The 18,682-nt window shown below is 49.4% G+C and overlaps 1 protein-coding gene and 1 long non-coding RNA gene across 2 annotated transcripts in view; one reads left to right on the top strand and one right to left on the bottom strand.

Annotated features, from left to right (window-relative positions):
* The window catches only part of CCDC13 (coiled-coil domain containing 13), a 69,229-nt gene that overhangs the window by 15,413 nt on the left and 35,134 nt on the right, over positions 1 to 18,682 (top strand). Inside the window, exons 3-9 of the mRNA XM_011950964.1 lie at positions 739 to 887; positions 5,275 to 5,417; positions 5,966 to 6,055; positions 10,631 to 10,747; positions 11,971 to 12,075; positions 14,857 to 15,018; positions 18,030 to 18,206. Of these exons, the coding sequence (XP_011806354.1) occupies positions 739 to 887; positions 5,275 to 5,417; positions 5,966 to 6,055; positions 10,631 to 10,747; positions 11,971 to 12,075; positions 14,857 to 15,018; positions 18,030 to 18,206 (943 nt within the window). The remainder of the gene's footprint in view (positions 1 to 738; positions 888 to 5,274; positions 5,418 to 5,965; positions 6,056 to 10,630; positions 10,748 to 11,970; positions 12,076 to 14,856; positions 15,019 to 18,029; positions 18,207 to 18,682) is intronic.
* Positions 12,839 to 18,682, bottom strand: part of LOC105518106 — a 12,369-nt gene continuing 6,525 nt past the window's right edge. Inside the window, exons 2-4 of the long non-coding RNA XR_001002775.1 lie at positions 16,828 to 16,940; positions 14,848 to 14,988; positions 12,839 to 13,056 (exon numbers count right to left, since the gene is read on the bottom strand). This is a non-coding gene — a long non-coding RNA (uncharacterized LOC105518106). The remainder of the gene's footprint in view (positions 13,057 to 14,847; positions 14,989 to 16,827; positions 16,941 to 18,682) is intronic.

Here is an 18,682-nt window from a genome sequence, read left to right as displayed (position 1 = left end):
CCCAGCTAATTTTTTGTATTTTTAGTAGAGACGGGGTTTCACTGTGGTCTCGATCTCCTGACCTTGTGATCCGCCCGTCTCGGCCTCCCAAAGTGCTGGAATTACAGGCGTGAGCCACCGCGCCCAGCTTATTATTGATTTCTAAAACAGTCACTTGCCATTAGAGAAAACAGTCTGTATAATGTTATTATTTAGAATTTGCTAAGATTCCCTTTATAGCCTATAATACTTTTTTTAAGAGATAGGATCTTGCACTGTCACCTGGGCTGGAATGCAGGATGATAACTCACTGCAGCCTTAAGCTCCTGGGTTCAAGCAATCCTCCCACCTCAGCTTCTGGAGTCACTGGGATTACAGGTGTACACTACCATGCCTGGCTAATTTTTTTTGTTTGTTTTATTTTTAGAGACAGGGTCTTTCTTTGTTGCCTAGGCTAGTCATAAACTCCTGCCTTGGCTTCCCAAAGTGCTGGGATTAGAGGCGTGAACCATGACACCCAGCCCTGTAATATATTTTTATGCATGTTCCATGGATGCTTAAAAGAAATATGAATTCTGAGTGGGTTTTTTTTTATAACTCCCTATTGAAGCCAGCTAATGAACAACATTGAAACCTTTCTTCTTTCACGTGTGTGTCTGCATCTGTGTGTCCGTCTGTCCACCTAGGCAGTGGAGGACTGACCCCTGCCCACCAGGGCCTTTGCCTTGGCGGAGGATTAATTCTGCCTTTGCCTTGTAGGGTGCTTGAAGATGAGATTGAACACCTTCGAAATGAGCTCAGGGAAACAGTGGATGAGAACGGGCGATTGTATAAGCTGCTGACGGAGAGGGACTTTGAAATCAAACACCTCAAAAAGAAAATAGAAGAGGACAGACTTGCCTTCACAGGTAGCTCCACTATTGTTGTGACAGTCCTTGTCCTGCAGTCCAGGGACTTCAGACAGGGCTGACAGCAGGTTCTAGGGAGCCAGGTGCCCAAGAGAATGCCAAGGGTCAGTTTTGTTCAAGTTTGTCCAGAGGAGTCCTGGAAGTGAGGGAGAGGGTAGAGGAAAAGAGCAGCCCCAGGGAGGCCAGCCCACCAGAAAATGGGAGCACGGGGAGCAATGAGGGATTTAAAAATGGGCCAGCAGGGCCAGCAGGCAAGCATCATAGGCAGTGTTGGTGATCTAGATGGGACTCATGACAGGGGTTCGCCATCATGCTCACAGCATGTTCAAGGGCTGGCAGGATCCATTCTCCTTGGTATACTGGCTCACATGTTATGTTGTGAACACAAAAAAGCCCCAGCAGCCTGCAGTGAGCTATGATCACCCCCACTTCACTGAACCCTGGGCAACAGAGTGAGATCCTGTCTTAAAAAAAAAAAAAAGGCCCCAGTAGAGCCAGGTATGAAGTCTACAGCACCTGCTGTTGCTGCTCCAGAAAGGTAGATGAGACAGGGAGGTCATCTGTTCATGGGAGGATATCATGGGACCCAACCACCAACAAGGTCCGGGCTGGGCCTTGGCCATGTAAGTCTGGGCTACACCTTAGCTGTGTTGGTGGAGACCTCATGGTGGCCCCATGAGTCTGGTGAGGACCTTGGCTTTGCAGGTCTGGTAATGACCTTTGATCTGTGGTTGTGAGCCAATATCTCTGTGGTTATGAGTTTGACTTTTGCCCTGCTGATGTAGTGGGGACTTTGGACTTGATTGTTCTCTGTTATGTATACACCCATTGAGCAATTCAATGGTTAGCCAATTAAATGGCTAATAAATCAGAAAGTATTATAGATGTCACCAATCACAGAGAGCAACAGGGCTGACTCAACATCTACCAGACTATCCCTCCTTGCCTTCGAGAGTAAATGCAGTTGAGGATAGGTACGTTCATAGGACCAAAGCTCTGGTCAGTCAATGCTGAATTACAAAGAAAGGGGAATTTGGTATCCTAAAGATGCATGGTAGCCTAATGCACCTCCCTCCATTCTTTGACCTTTTCTGCCTGAAACAAAAAACACAAAGCCTGGCTAAAGAAGCCTACACTCTCAGCCTGGCTATGGATTCAACTGTGGAAGGGGCTGCTTGCACTTTTGCAAGGCTATAGAGAAGCTGATAGGCTCCAGGAGGAGCAGGAGACACATCTCCACCCAGCCGACCTGGGAAGCAGATCTGGGGTTACTCCCTCTTCCCCAGCCCCTCTCGTTGTTAACTGTCTCTTGCAATCTTTGCCAAAGCACAGACTTGGTCATGGCCTCATCTGACTGCCAGCTCTAAGTGTCCCTGAAAACCACTTAAATCCGGTCTGCACTCTGAAGTCACCATTCTGATTTCCATTCTCACATTTTGGAGAGAAAATCTGACAAGCCCATTTATGTTTTTATTTATTTATTTTTTTTGAGATAGAATCTTGCTCTGTTGCCCAGACTGGAGCGCAGTGGCACGATCTTGGCTCACCACAACCTCTGCCTCCTGAGTTCAAGTGATTCTCCTGCCTCAGCCTCCTGAGTAACTGGGATTACAGGTGTGTGCCACCACACCCAGCTAATTTTTGTATTTTTAGAAGAAACGGGATTTCACCATGTTGGCTAGGCTGGTCTCGAACTGCTGACCTTGTGATCCACCTGCCTTGGCCTCCCAAAGTCCTGTGATTACAGGCATGAGCCACCGTGCCAGACCTCCATTTATGTTTTTAAACTGTGCTGTAAGTGACAGGCTACTGAGAGTTGATAGATGGGTTTCTTTTGGCTGGATTTTTAGTGATTGCTTTTGGGTTTTGTTTGTTTACTGTATTTTTTGTACAGTTTTTAAGTGATCTAGTGATTACAAAATACATATTACCTTTTCATAGTCTACATGTAAATAATATTTTACCACTTCAAATGGAACGTAGAAACTTTACCATCATCCAGGTCCCTTTACCTCTCCCTTTCTATTGCAGTTTTTATATGTATTATATCTATATATATTGAAAATCCCATCGGTCAGTGTTATACTTTTTGCTTTCAACTATTATATGTATTTTAAAGAACCCAAAGGGAGAACTATTCTATTTAGCCGATAATTAGCATTTCTGTGTTTGCCCATCCACTGCCGCCCCCATTTATCAAGGGGTTGCAGCTTCAACAGTAGAGCTTGCCTGGAGACAGGGTTGGGAAAGAATAGGAAAAAAAAAATACCCAGAGGATTTTTCCATTCTGTCTGAGCCCCACTTCCTGCTCTTTGGACTAGAAAGACCTTGTCTTGGACCTCTTTCTGATGGCCAGTTCCAGAATTTGTGCTGATTTGAGTCCTGGGAGGAAATGTACCACTGGACCATTTGTACTTCTAGGTCTAGTTTCCTTCCCCAGTATGCTTGCTACCATTTACTTCCAGAACCCTCAGATAGCTGCTTTACACATCTTATCCAGGCCTTTTGATTGTATTCAGCGAAAGAGACAGGGTAGAGTGTGCTTATTCCATCTTAACCAGAACTAGACCTCTGCTGAAATTGCATTTCTTTAACTGCTAGAGTTCATGATTTTCACAGTGATCCTTTGTTATCACCACCCCTGACACCCTCCTGACACACAACTTATTAAAGGAGCCAGGGAGCAAAGTGTGCCATCTTGGTGCTGAATGGGGCCTGTCTCCCTCTAGATACTCCAGGGCTCCAAGTCTGTTCTGAGCCTTTTCTCTTGGTGTGTTCTTGTCCTCTTCAGCAGACATGAGATTCCAAGGGCAGCTACTCCTAGTTGCCCCACTCACTGCCTCGCCCAGACTGGCAGGAGCAAGCCTGGGCTGAGGTGATTTGAAAGCTATCAAGAGCCTGTTTGCTTTCCACCAGTTGTCACCCTTCATCTTGTTCTGAGGCATATCATGGTCATGTTAAAAAGTAGGACTAAAAAATAGGACTGCCAGTTACTCCCTGCTACAGTGTCAGAAGCATTCAGGAAACTTGCAGACCATCTGACCACATCTGCCATTGCACAGATGGGGGATTTGCACTCCAGAGGGCAAGGGACTGTCAGGGCTACCCACCTAGTCAGTGACCATGCTAGACTAGCTCCCGCTGCCTGCCTTCCACACAGCTCCCATACCATGCAACTTCCCCCCACTCACATCCTTCAGTCAGCTTCCACAGCCTCCTTCCCTGGCCCACTGCAAGTAGCCTTCCAGCTACTCTGGAGTCCTTGATGGTCCTCAGATACTCTAAGCACATTCCACCTCCAGACCTCTGTACTTGCCATTTCCTCTGCTTAGAATGTTCTTCCTAGGTGAGAGCACTCTTCATGGTTTGAGCCCTCACTTCATTCACTCAGGTCTCTGTTCATACATCACCTTCTCAGAGAGCCTTTCCTGGCCACTCCATCTAAAATAGCATCACCTCCCTCATTCTTACCCCCTTGCCCAGCTGCAGTGTATTTCCTAGCACTTATTCCTCCTACATATTAAAATACATATTTATTTCTTTGATGTTTTAAATTATCTGTCTTCCCTACTTGAATGTAAACTCCATAAGTCTTTGTTATCCACCACTGAATCCCTAATACCAAGAGGACCCAGCACTTGGTGGAAAATAAATATTTGCTAAATGAATGTATGCCTTTCTATTGGGTAGGTGTTACCACCAAATTCTGTGTAAGAAACAACCACATAATCTCTGCAGCAGTAAGCATGTATTGAGCTTAAACATCTGGGGGTTGGTTGGGGATTGGCGGATCTAGGCCAGGCTTGGCTAGGTTGGTTCCACTTTGTTCAACATGTCTCTTTTCTATTCTTGAGACCAGCCAGCCAGGTATGTTCTTCCTGTGGAGAGGGCAGAAGCAAACACAGCGAGTTTAACTGCACAAGTGCTTTTTAAACCTCTACCTTATCTGCACCTTGTCTGTTAACATGCCATTGGCCAAAGCAAGCCAAATGGTTCAGCCCAGAGTCATAGAAGGCCCAAGGGGACTACATCCTGCTCATTAGAGGGCACAGCAAAATTACAGGGATATGGATGTAATCCTGTCACTGAGGATGTCATGAAGCGTTGGAGTGATAAACCTGACTCTCACAGAATTAAAACTCTGCTTTCTGTTTTTATCATTTTCCTAGAACATACTGAACCTCTGAGTGGCTGCATTTCCACTCATTGGAGTTGGGTCCCAGGGCTGCTAGGTAGTATATGATGACCCTCCTAAACTAGTGCCCCTTCATGAGCATTCATGCCAAGCAGCTTTAGCTTTTAAGGCCCTGGTGCTGTTGGTGGTGGGACATGAGTTTGATGTGTATGCCTGTGTTTTTAATTGACCTTACCATTCCTTTCATTTTAGGGACAGCTGGTGTAGCCGGAGACGTGGTCGCCACCAAAATTGTGGAGCTATCCAAAAAGAACCGGCTGTTGGTGGCAGAATCAGAGGGTGCAAAAACCAGGGTGAAGCAGCTGACCAATCGCATCCAGGAGCTGGAGCGGGAAGTGAGGGGCCTTGGTCATTCTCCCTCTGGAGAGGACTCCCAGCATGGGCAAGAGGGAACCTCCCTAGCTTCTCCATATGTAGCTGGAAGAGCTGAAGTTGGAAGGTTAAGAGGCTTTCTCAAGTCACGCAGTATATGGTGGTGCTGCATTTTAAATTCAATTCTGTTGCCCTCCAACAGGCTTCTTGGTGTCTCTGGCCTCATCTGTTCATCTGTAACCTGAAATCCATCATTCTTTTATGCCCCGCCTCCTAGGCTGTTATTGGAATTTCAGGAGACAGATTATGGGAGTAGCATTATTATTTATTAAGCTGTTAGTGAACCCTTGGACTGCTTTTATAGTGCGATTAGGGAATGGGCCAGACAATCAATTAAGCCCTCTCCATTCCAGAGTGGTTTCTAAAGGAGAATTCTTCCATTAATGATCCTAAAGTGAGCTAAAAGGACACACCACCAACATAGGTAACCACACACACAAGGCACCAGAGTGCTTTCCTTGGGCTGCACAATCGCTGAGCAGAGTATTAAGCACGAGGTTTGCTTTTTCAGCTGCAGACAGCCCTGACCAGGCTGTCAGCCAAGGGGGCCACCGACGCAGGAGCCAAGCCACCGAGGGCCCAGATGGGAGACAGAGCATTGGTATGAATTCTCTTCTGTGCTCGGGAGTCTGCGAGGCAGCCATGGGCCTGGGCTTCCCCTCCTCTACGGATGTGTAGGTACCTCTACCTGGGGTCCACCCCCAACCCTCAACCCCGCTGCTGAGCCAGGTGCCCATTGTCTACCATTGCTGCATCCTCAGAGCAGACGTCAGAGAACAGTACCAAGTGTATGTCCTGAGGCCAAGAATGTCCTGTCGGAAGCCATGGAGGGTGTAGCTCCAACTCTGCCTCCAGTAAGGAAGGCTGGGAGGAGCCTGAGAACCCTGGAACACTAGAGCCTCAGGATCAAGAAGGAAGGCCTGGTCCAACTGACCGCCCACTGTCAGCCCAGCCATCTCCTGTACAGCATCCTCACTGGGGACACATCCAGCCTCCACCTTACTCCAGGGACAGGGAGCTCACCACTGCCCAGTGGAATCCTGTTCTTTATGGGGCAGTTCATATTATGAACACATTCCCTTTCATAGAGCTCCAAATCTACAGAGTAAAAGTGGCTATTGGAAATGGGCACTTGTTCCCCAGAGCCCATTTTACTAAACCAGTGACAGTTCATGAAACTCAAGAGGTGGGAATTGCAGCTCCATGAAAGGAAGTCAGTCTGACTTAGTGGGTTGGTTTATCCCCACACCAGACAGTAAATAGCATCAGAGTCTAAAGAACATTCCAGGAGGCTTCACCAAGGGTTTTCTTAGGAAGCCAGGCCAGTTGGTGAGAGAGGCAGCCAAGCTCCAGGACTCCCAATTAGGTGCTTGTTTTCTAGCCCTATCTTCCCTGCTGCCTACACTAGGATCAGACTGCCCTGTGCCTTCCTTGAGGAGAATTCAGTCCTCACTGTGCAGTGATGGGCCCCTCAGGTTCGGGGGTGAATGTGCCGCCTCAAGAGTAGTCTTGTGTAAACCTGTCTCATTGCTAGGGAGGCAGCAAAGCGGCTCTGCCCTCTACAGAGGCTGGACTGAGTATTCTTCAGGGCCTTTCCTGGCTTCAGAGGACACTGCTAAGCTGCCCCTCGTTTATTCCACACATTGAGCACCTCCACATCCCCAACTAGGGCTGCCCTGGATAGGAAACTGCTTGTTCAGCCTGATGGGATTTTCTAAGCCCTGTGACACAGGGAATCAAAAACAGAGACTCGGCTGGGTGCAGTGGCTCATGCCTGTAATCCCAGCACTTTGGGAGGCTGAGGCCAGCAGATCACTTGGGGCCAGGAGTTCGAGACCAGCCTGGCCAACATGGTGAAACACCATCTCTAGTAAAAATACAAAAATTAGCATGGCATGGTGGCAAACGCCTGTAATCCCAGCTACTCGGGAGGCTGAGGCATGAGAATCGCTTGAACCTGGGAGGCGGAGGTTGCAGTGAGCTGAGATCGCGCCACTGCACTCCATCCTGGCAACAGAGACTCAAAACAAACAACAACCACAACAACAAAAACAGAGGCTCTGTCTATGGAGAATCCCAGAGGAGGAATGAGGAGTCATTCGAAGGCAGGATGTGGACAGGGCCTTCAGAGATAGCCCCTGTGCTCTGAGCTCACAGGGGAGTCCACCCTCCATTAAGGTTGCAGCTAGAAGGTGGGACGGAGGAGGGCATCCCTGAGTTGGCCTTACTGGAGAAGGAAGATGGGGAAGGTGAACTGAGTGTCAGCTGGATAACATTTGACTGCAGCCCAGAGCTCACAAGGGAGAAAAGGGGAATGTAAGCCAAAAAAGCTGGGTGAAGTCACCCATAGAGGGAGCCCTTGAATGGCAGCTGGAGCAGGAATTTTGACTTTATTCTGTGGCCACAGGGAGCGTGGGAGGTTCCAGGTTCCAGAGAGAAGAGTGTGTGATGGACTGCAGGTTTCAATTCATCAGCACCACGTGTTCTCCCTGGCATCTCCTGATCAGAGCGAGAGCAAAAGCAGTGTTCCCCTCATTAGGCTGCTCAGGGCAGCCCAAGCCCGAGCCACACTCCAGAAGCCTGCAGGCTCAATCCACATTCCAACCCTAGGCCTCCAAAGCACATTCCAGAGTAGAGCTGAACACCCTTCCCTCTGCTTGGGGCTTCAGGAGGCTGTGATGTGAGCGGCATTGGCATTGTCTGCTCCCCATGGACTGCATTTTAGTTATTTTCTCAAAGAAAACAGCCTTGGGTAGGGGAGGGAGTGTGCCCATACCCAGGTCCCCCACAAAGCCTGTGGAATTTCACTCTGGGCAAAAAGAACTCTGAAATGGCTTGGAGGTAGGATTAGCTCAGCTGCCTAAGCCAGGAGGATGGGGCCTGATCCAGCCCTCTCCAGAACACCATCTGGCCCTCAGCCCACTTGCCAGCTGCCCACTCAAGCCAAGCTAGGCCTGCCAGCATTGCCCTCCATCAGGACCTGCCCCAGAAGGCATCCTTGACATGCATTGTCCTAGCAACCCTCACGGGTTCCCTGGAGATTGGCATTACATATCCCCATTTTACAGATGAGAAAATGAGACTGGGACAGGGCATCACTGCCCAGGTTCTAGAGTCAGATCCAATCTTTATGCTTTTTCCATGCTCTGAGCAAATCAAAGAGATGCTGCAGGGTCACTGCAGCCATATGGAAGCACATGTATTCCCACAGCTCTCAGCACCCCCACTGTCAGGGCCACTGGGACTCATGGCACTGGAGACCTGACAGGCAGGGCAGGGGCGTGGCAGGGGGTGGAGAGGTGTTGCTTCCCAACCCAGGGCAGATTCAAAGCCACACATTTAACAGGAGAAGAAGCAGGCACCCAACAGAGTATGCAGGGATGGCAGGTGGCCCGACAGGAGGAAGAACACAGAACAAAATATACTTTTTAAAAAAGAATGGCCAGGTGAGGTGGCTCACACCTGTAATCCCAGCACTTTGGGAGGCCCAGGCAGTTGGATCACCTGAGGTCTGGAGTTCAAGACCAGCCTGGCCAACATGGTGAAACCCTATCTCTACTAAAAAATATACAAAAAGTTAGTCGGGCATGGTGGCGGGTATCTGTAATCCCAGCTACCCGGGAGGCTGAGGCAGGAGAATCGCTTCATCCCGGGGAGCGGAGGCTGCAGTGAGCTGAGATCATGCCATTACACTCCAGCCTGGGCAACAAGTGAAACTCTGTCTCAGAAAAAAAAAAAAAAGATACACTTATGCTTCATATAAGTTCCCAGCTGGCACATTCTGTTCACGTTGGCTGTTCTCTTTAGCCTGATGTTGGTGCTCTGAGGAAGCGGAACAGGGAAGTATTTGTATACCCTTTCCATAGATGAGGACACTGGATGAGGCCAGGGTTTCTGGACCAGGTGTCCATGTCTAGTTTCTTTGGCCAGTGGTTTTCAGCTGGGCTGCCCAGAGCCTCTGGAAATTCCTGGTCTATGGAAATTCCTGGACCCAGTATACTTGGATCTGTCTTTCACACTAGCATTCACAGGAGATTTTGTTTGTGCCTGATAGAGAAAGGTCAGAAAGCCACTGTAGTACCATCCCTGTTTCCTGAAGTTCAGCTGCTCTGCCCTGTTGGGGCAGCAGCAGAGGGCCTCAGCATCTTTGCCCGATGGGATGCTCAGCCTGACAACCAACGTTCCTGTGGCCACGATGCCCAGCATTAGCAGCAGCTCAAATTGGAAGAGTCAGCCAGGGCAGGGGAAGGACCAGTGTTCTTTCTAATCCCACCTGCGTCACCCTAACCAGCTGTATGCCTGAAGGCATATTACCTCCCCTCTCTGGGCCTTATTTTCATCATTATGGAAGGGGTTTGAATGGGCTGAAGGTCCCTTTGTCAAATATCTATGAGTCACAGGAGTGTCTACTGAAGACAGACAGGTAGTCAGCCCGTTTAAGAAAAATTTCCATCCAGATAGTTTAAATAAAACATTGGGTTAAAAAAAAAAAAAAAAAGACACTGCTAAGAGTTCCAGCAGGCAGTTTTCATGGTTGCTGTAGTTCTTCAAGCTACAGAGATGAACATTTGGAAATTAAAGTGGTCACTGCTAGGAAAGAGAGCCCAAGGCCCCTCAGCTGTCAAAAAACCAAGGCCCAAGCTGACGAATCTGGGAGAGGTGGATCCTGAATTAGGATGCTGTGGCTCTGCTGCCACGCTGGGCTTGCCTTCTGGGAGTAAGGTGGTTTCCTCTTTATTCTGAGTAAAGATGGATTAGCTGTGATGCCAACCTCTGAGCATAGCAGAGGGTCCACACCCAGGAAGTGTCTGGGAGGTGTGGAGCCTGCCGCTCTCTCCAGATGCTTCACCGCTACGGTAAGGCATGCTCCCACATGTGTGTGTGCAACACTCTGCAAAAAGCTCAGTCCCAAAGTTAAGCTGCCAGGATTCAAATGCAGGTTCCACCTTTATTAACCAGATAGCCCAAGTAGAGGACTTACCTTCCACCAGCCTCTATTTTGCATCTATAAGGGGCTTACAAGAGAACCTACCTCACAGGGGTTTATGAGGATTAAATGAGTTACTCCATGTCAAACACTTAGCACAGTACCTGGCACAGACTTGGATAAATGGGGGCTATGATTACTATTCCCATGTAGACAATAAATGACTACTTTTCCATCCTTCCCACCCAGCCGGAGACCCCAGAGGTGAAGGCCCTGCAGGACAGGCTGGCAGCCACCAACTTGAAGATGAGTGACCTCCGCAACCAGATCCAGTCTGTGAAGCAGGAGCTGCGGATGGCACAGAAGGTCTTTCAGAGCCAGGGCTTGGGGCTTCTTGTGTGGCTGGGGCTGAACTTGGGAAGAGCACGGCTGGCACAGTGGATTCCATTCTGGAGCCTTGAGTGCTCAGCCCCGTGAGCACACTGCTTGCTCTGGGTCAGGCTCCAGATCCAGTCCTTCCTCCCGCCAGTCCTTGGTCCATACCCATTTAGTGGGCGGAGTCGTTGGCTACCTGAGCCTGCCACCTCCACCCCCACAGCATGCATGCCCTTGTGGTGTCTGCCCAGCTCTAGACTGAGGAGGACAGTGCTATCCACCCAGGGAGAGTCCATTAAGCCTTCCCCGCACAACCTGTGCCCCAGTAGATCCTGGGTCTCCCCGTAATGTCACCCTTACTTGGAAGCCTGCCAGCACCTGCCTTCTGCTTTGCTGTCTGTAACAGAAAATGAAGAGGTTCTTTGTGTATTGAAGGACCCTTTCAAAGGAAAATGCTCAGACTTGGGACACAGGCCCAGCTGGTTCGTTATTTATTTTTATTTACATAGCAAATTCTCTGGCATTTGTCTTCCCTGCTGGAACCACTCAGACTAGCCAAGATTTCCAAAACAGTGTTCTATTGTGGAAACAAGCGCCAGAGACTTGGTACGCTGGATCGGGTTTCTGTGACAGGCTTCAGAGGGGCCCAGGTCACAAGCTGGAGCATATTGTTTCTGCCTCAAAGCGTTGACGTTGGGCCTGAGCGCTGCACTTCAATAACCGCAAAGCTGGGCCCTTCTTGGACCACAGCACCCCAGCTGACATTCAGTAGCCCACCTTTGCTGCACTCAGAGGTCCACTTGTCTGTGGCTTTTCACAGAGGCCAGGGTCCTGTGGCGATGTATTTCCTATAGCTAGAATTAGCTCAGCTCTAGGTGATAGGTGAATGGGTTAAGGAAGCAGGTGTTGGTCAGCTTTGTGGTTCAGTCATCCCAGAATATGTCAAGAGCAAGGGGCCCTATCTGGGCATTGCCAGCAGTTTCTTGGCTGCTCTAAGCATTGCCAAGAAATGCCAGGGATGATGGGTTTACCACTTTCCCAGGGAGAGCTGCCCTTGGGACATGGTAAACTGACCTTTGAGGGCTATGCTCTGAGATGGGAAGAAGATTGTGTAGGTGAAGGCTGCTTCTGAATATGCCTCTAAATATGCAGCAGCATCAGGGTCTGGTGGAGCCCTCTCTTTCGGCCACACTGAAGGCCCTGCCTTGTTTCAGGTTTTGGCCAGCGAGGTTGGGGAAGACGTCAATGTCCAGCAGCTCCTATCCTCACCAGGGACCTGGAGGGGTCGGGCTCAACAAATTCTTGTTTTGCAGAGCAAGGTGGGTGAGTCACCAGACTTCTCCTGGCCTGAACAAAGGATTTAAAATGCCCCAGAAAGACCTGCCCTGACCCCCTTAGAGACTTAAGCACACAGTACCCAAAAAAGGCCTTTAGGTCTCACAGTGCACTCGTGCAGGGCTGTTGTTTTACCTTCTCGCCAACCAGCCTGATTTTAATTTGTTATTTAATGAACAAGCTCTTATATAACACTTACCACATGCCAGGCACTGGAGCTTAACAAATGCCAACGCCTTTGGTTTGATTTATTTAACTCCAGGCATCTTTTTTCCCCTAGTTTATGTAAATTTGCGTGACTGTTGTAATTGTAAACTTTTTCCAGTTTTGTCCAGATGCTTGTAGTCTTTTGAAAGTTTTAATTACCCAATAAAAACTTATCCTTGTCTCCCTCTTTATTGTCTGAATATTTTGGAGCATACCAAAAGAGGCTAAGAGCAGGGGCTCTGGAGTCACACTGCTCAGATTCAAATCCCAGCTCTCCACTCATCAGCTGTGTGACCTCAAGCAAGTTCCTTTAGCTCTGTACCTCAGTTTCCTCATCTGTATAATGGGGATAATAACGATGCCTACCCCACAGGATTGTTGGGCGAATTGAGTCAATACTTGTAAAGTGCTCAGCACAGGGCCTGGCATGGAGGAAGCACTGTATAAAAGTTAGGTGTGGTTCTTTTCCCTTTGTGCCTTCAAACTGAGAAACATGTGAGAAGGTGTGTGATTTCCACTATTTGCCAAGCACATCACCCTTGTTCCCAGGGACTTAAAGGGTCACAGTGGCTTTTATCCTCAGTGTCTCCCATGGGATCCTTGAAGCCAACATAAAGGGGAAAAAGCTCCAAGAAGCTAATAGATGATAGTGCATGGCCTTGGGGTTCGAGAGACCTGAGTTTACGTTTGGCCACTGGTCTGCCAACCCTGTGACCTTGGGCAAACCCCTTCATCTTCCTATGTCTTCGTCTTCATACCTGTGAAATGGGGTGACATAAAATAACATTTCTAAAGCACCTAGGATAGTGCCTGACCATAATAAGCACAAAACAACTTCCTTATTATTGTCATTAAGTTGTATGTCAAATTCTTTTTTTTTTTTTTGAGACAGAGTCTTGCTGTGTCTCCCAGGCTGGAGCGCAGTGGCGCGATCTCAGCTCACTGCAACCTCCACCTCCCGGATTCACACCATTCTCCTGCCTCAACCTCCCGAGTAGCTGAGACTACAGGCGCCCGCCACCACACCCGGCTAATTTTTTGTATTGTTAGTAGAGATGGGGTTTCACTGTGTTAGCCACGATGGTCTCGATCTCCTGACCTCGTGATCCGCCCGTCTCGGCCTCACAAAGGGCTGGGATTACAGATGTGAACCGCCGCGCCTAGCCCTGTATGTCAAATTCTTAAAGGTAACAGTGTTCTTTAATGATTAAACAGAATTGCCTCACAGCGCCACACGAGGGCACTGACGGGTGCCTTCAAAGCTGTGCTCCTGCCCTTTGCCAGGGAGCCTAGCAAATTGTGCTTCCTTTCCTGGCTCAAGTTTACCAACGTTGTTTTGTCATTTGGTTGTGTTGACATGGAAACCAGGGTCAGAAGAATCCTAGGAGTTGTCTGCTTCTACCCTAGTGTTATAAGGGTGATAAGGACATTGTTCTGTGGGATGACATCTACCTGCCACTTGCTGAGGGCCCACGTGTGCCAGGCTGTATTGACAGCTTCACCTAGACCATCTTGGGATTTTGCAAAGTTACCTAATCCTAAAAATCACCTGTAGCATTTAAAATGCAGATTCTAAGTCCCTTCCCCTAGAGCTCTAGTTTGTTGATCTGGAGTAAGCACCAAGATTTGTCAGTCAAAGAAGAACCTCAGAGGATTCCCAGGCTCAGACAACTTCATGATACTGAATCCTCATAACAGTGTTATGCAGGGTGTACTCTTAGGCCCATCTTACAGATGAGGGAACTGAGATTCAGAGTTACCTGTGCGCAGTCACACAGTCTGTGAGGCTTTGAGCCAGTCTCTCTGCTTCCAAACCCTGCCTTCCCCTCTGCAGTATCTCTTGTAAGTGACCGCCATCTTCCGAGGAGTCCACCCAGTCTTAGGTGGTCTGTCTGTTAGAAAGTTCCTCCTTGCCCAGCACTTTGGGAGGCTGAGGTGGGCAGATTGCTTGAGCCCAGGAGTTTAAGACTAGCCTGGGCAATATGGTGAAACCCCGTCTCTAACATGGTGAAACCTCGTCTCTTTTTGTGTGTGTATATATATATACACACAAACAAAAATTATCCAGGCACGGTTGCCTGTGCCTGTGGTCCCAGCTGCTTAGGCAGCTGAACTGGGAGGATTGCTTGAGCCCGGGAGGCAGAGGTGAGCCATGATTGCACCACAGCACTCTAGTCTGGGCGACAGAGCAAGACCTTGTTTCTAAATAAATAAATACCTAAAATAAGGAAGTTCTTTCTTGAACTGAGACCTGCTATCCTGTCCCTCCCTGGTTCCTGGGGCCACAGGTCTGCTTCCTAGCCTCAAACAGCCCCTCAGAGATAGGGTGATTTTTCTCATTCACCTTTTTTCTAAGCTGAACTTCCCTGGTGTCTTCCAATGTGTTGCTCAAGATGCCAGCTCAGATCGTCCCCCACCCCTAGTCCTCCTCAGATGGGGCTACCACAGCGATCTAGAAAGGTGGTTCCATCTTCAGTCCATGGGATTTCCTATCACACTCTGAGTAGTAGAGGCTGGCTGCAGACCCATTGTGGAACGATGAGTTTTACCATCCTCAGGTTCGAGAGCTTGAGAAGCAACTGGGCCAGTCCCGGAGCCAGTCTGTGGGAATAGCCAGTGATGAGTTGTCTGTCTATCCACACCCAAGGAAGCTGTCGGCACAGGAGAAAAACCTGCTGAGGATCCGCAGCCTGGAAAGGGAAAAACAGGAAGGCTTGGAGGTAACGCATGCCCAGTGAGGAGGTCAACCAGGCATGTAGGAAGGAGAGATCATGATGGTGCCTGTAAGGGCTCTGAGGCACATGTGGTCGGAAGTCTGAGCCACCCCTTCTAGGCAGGAGACACCTGGGGACCTGGGTCACCTCTGCATGTTTGTCACGTCCTGTCAAACCAACCTGAGCTGCCTGACTGGGACCTCACTGTGAGCCCATTTAATGAACTTTTCGTGGTCCCATCCTGGCTGTTTTGGAGGTGCTGTGCCTGAAATTCTCATTGTAAAAGAGAGAAGGGGAGGGCCACAGCCCCAGAAGTATGATAGGGTTAGATGGGGCTTGAAGAGGGAAAGTTCCAGGCTGATGAAAGAAGTGGGCAGGCTGGACTCAGCACCAGGGGCCGCATCTCACTGGCTGCATTAGGAGTGTCAGAACTCTAACTCTACCAGGTTTAAGCAACAAAGAGAAGTTATTGGCCCATGTAAATGAACAATCCAGAGGTGGCCTAGCTTCAGGTGCAGATTGAGGCCTTGCTCTCAGCACCTTCTCCTGGGTTGGCTTTACTCTCTTCCACAGGGACCCTGAGTGGTCCCAGCTTCTCTCCTCCAATGCAGCCTCTATAGACGAAGTGTTTCTCTTTCCCAATAGTTCCATCAAATTCCCAGAATTGAGTGTCTTTGGGCTAGCCAGGTTATGTGGCCATCCTTGAACCCATCACTGTGGCCAAGATGTTTGTACAGGGTGTTTTGATTGGTCAAGTTTCAGATACCTGCCTCAAGGTTTGAGAGCATGAGTTAGCCTCCCCAAACTTGCAATGAGAGGGGGGAGTAGGGCCCACTTTAAAGAAGGTAGCAGAAGCAGCATGAAGAGGTGCAGGCAGGCTATACAACAGGCCCACTTAGTGGCCCTGGCAGTGAGCTACCTAACAGTGAGGCCTCGCCTTTTCATCAGGAGACTTTTGCCTGTGAGCACCAACTCTGGGTTAGGCCCCGTGTTAGGAATGCTGTGACCATGACCACATTGCACCTCCCAGCACTCTAGACCATCAGCTGTGAGGAGGGAAACAGTGAGACCAGTGGTGGGCAGGGCCTGCTGGGCTTTGTATGCCAGCGAGGACTTTTGGCCTGTATCTTGAAGGCCGTAGAGAACCACCAAAGGGTTTTTATTTTTTTAGATGGAGTCTTGCTCTGTTGCCCAGGCTGGAGTGCAATGGCGTGATCTCAGCTCACTGCAACCTCCGCCTCTGGGGTTCAAGCGATTCTCCTGCCTCAGCCTCCCAAATAGCTGGGATTACAGGCACAAGCCACCACACTTGGCTAATTTTTATATTTTTAGTAGAGATGGGGTTTCACCATGTTGATCAGGCTGGTTTCGAATTCCTAACCTCAGGTGATCCACCTGCCTTGGCCTCCCAAAGTGCTGGGATTATAGGCATGAGCCACTCACCCAGCCCACCAAAGGGTTTTAAGTTGTGGAGGGAGGTGGTCAACTGTGCATTTTGAAAAGGTCACATGGTTGGAGCAAGAGGAGGAATGGGTTGGAAGAGGAATGGAAGACAGAATAGTAATCCTGGAGACATGACCAAGGATTTGCCAAGACAGTGGACTGTCATGGAAGGGCCAGACACCTGGGACAGTGAGGACAGACTTTCTAGGGCTCAAGGACTGATTGGACTTGGAAGAGAGATGAGGAGGAAGAGTTATAAAGAACTGCTAGGGAGTATATTGGGTGGGTAAGGGAGACAGGGTGGGTTCAAGAGGAGAAAGGGAGTTGAGATTTGGAAATGCTGGATTTGAAATGCACCTAGCTTGGACTTACATGTTAATGCAGAACAGATTATGTTGAACAGTTGGGCTGACCATAAGCTGCAATGGTGGGTGGAAAGAAAGAGCTTCCTGTATGCATTCCCTCTGCTAGGCATCTATGAGAGCCTGGAGTGTGTAGGCAGGAGAGCTACAGGTGAGTAATGGCTGCCTCCCTGCAAAGGGTTCATGTTTCACTTGTTTTGCATTTCTATAATTCACTTCATCAAGGATATGAAAACACTTTTCCAGCAACAGTTCACCCTCAGGCTCAAGCAGGTGATGTCACCCACTGCCCAAGCTCCTCCTCAATGTCTCCATCTTGTCTTTACAGGTTTGACTAATCTAGCCTCTGCCCCTTCATTCACTGTGCTTCAGCCACACACCTTCTACCCCAGGGCCTTTGCTCTTCCCCTCATCTCCTTCAACCTCTGCTTTTCAGAGAGGCCTTCCCTGACCATATCCTTCTCACTATTCCTATTTCCTACTTTCAAGCATTTGTCCCTATTTGACATTATCTGTCTCCTCCATTAGGATTATCAGCTCCTTGAGGACAAGGACTGTTCTGCTTTTTGCTGTCCCCCAGCATCTGTAACAATACTAAGCCCATAGTAGGCCCTCAGGAAACGCTTGAGAATGAAGGAATGAGTGAATGAGAAACTCTGAAGATGCGTGCTGCATGTGAGTTTCCAGTTGGTATCTGGCAAAGCAAGGTGCTGTCAGGGCTTGTGCCAAATGATCATGGAGGAAGTGGGAGAACAACCCACCTTTCTCATTCTAGCTCCTGGTGGTGCAAGGTACTGCAGTTGGAACCTAGCCTAGCACTCTTTCTAAAGTATGGCTTTTCTCTTTTCCCCTGCTTGGGGAGGGGTTTAGGGGTAGCACTGGCTGTTCTCTCTGGAGGACACATGCAGTTGGCCGGCGGCTTTCCTCTCATGTGCTAGGAAGCCTGTGTGTGTCTCAGGCTGAGGTGGGGAGTGCTGTCATCCGTTAGTGCTGTCATGTGCTAGGGCAAGGATGGGAGGCTGCTGGCCACCTGATATCCCTGAGAGGCCTGGGCTGGGAGTCAGGGCCCTGGCTCTAGTGACTTGCTCTGTGGCATTCAACAAGCACCCCCACCCCCAGCCCCAGGCCTTGCCATTGAGTAGGAGCCAGGAAGCAGATGTGGCCAAGGTCCCACACAGCCCTGCTGCCCATGCCCTCACTTTCTAATTACAGAAACTTGCCAGTGAGCGGGATGCCCTCCAGAGAGAGCTTGAAGAGCTAAAAAAGAAGTTCGAGGGCGTGAAGTCTCGGAACAAGCTGCTGTCGAGTGAGGTGAAGACCCTCAAGAACCAGATGGGGACCCTGGTGGAGAAGGGCCGGCATGATGACGAGCTCATCGACGCTCTCATGGTATGGTCCCACCACTCAGGCAGGGCAAGAGCCAGGGCTGGTTCCCCAAAGGATGGGCTGCAGCCATGGCCAGAGTGAGCCCTCACTCACCCCTCAATGCCACCTGTGTAACCCCAAAGCCCGTTGCCTCCAGATGGCCCCCAGCACCAAAGCCCTGCCCCAGGGACAGGAGCAGCTCAGGGAGGCTGCCTGAGGGCAGTGATGGAGCAGCACCAGGCATAAGGCACTTGGGCCTATGGACCCAAAAGAGACAGAAATGTATTGGGGGAAGGAGGTGGGATTATACCCTGGGTTATTTTTCAGCAAGGAATGAAAGGGACAAGAGGAGCCAGTACCAGTTCTTGTCTCTGTGGTGGCACAGAACCCTTCCCCTTCTGGGAATGTTATAATGCTTAATCCCCAAGATACCTTCTAGGATCATATATCTTAATCCCACTTTGCAGATGGGGAAACTAAGAGTCAAATTCATTAGATAA

The sequence above is a fragment of the Colobus angolensis genome, unplaced genomic scaffold (genome assembly GCF_000951035.1).
Source record: "Colobus angolensis palliatus isolate OR3802 unplaced genomic scaffold, Cang.pa_1.0 Scaffold311, whole genome shotgun sequence".
NCBI classification, from domain to species: Eukaryota; Metazoa; Chordata; class Mammalia; order Primates; family Cercopithecidae; genus Colobus; species Colobus angolensis.
This window is presented reverse-complemented; position numbering and strand designations above follow the sequence as displayed.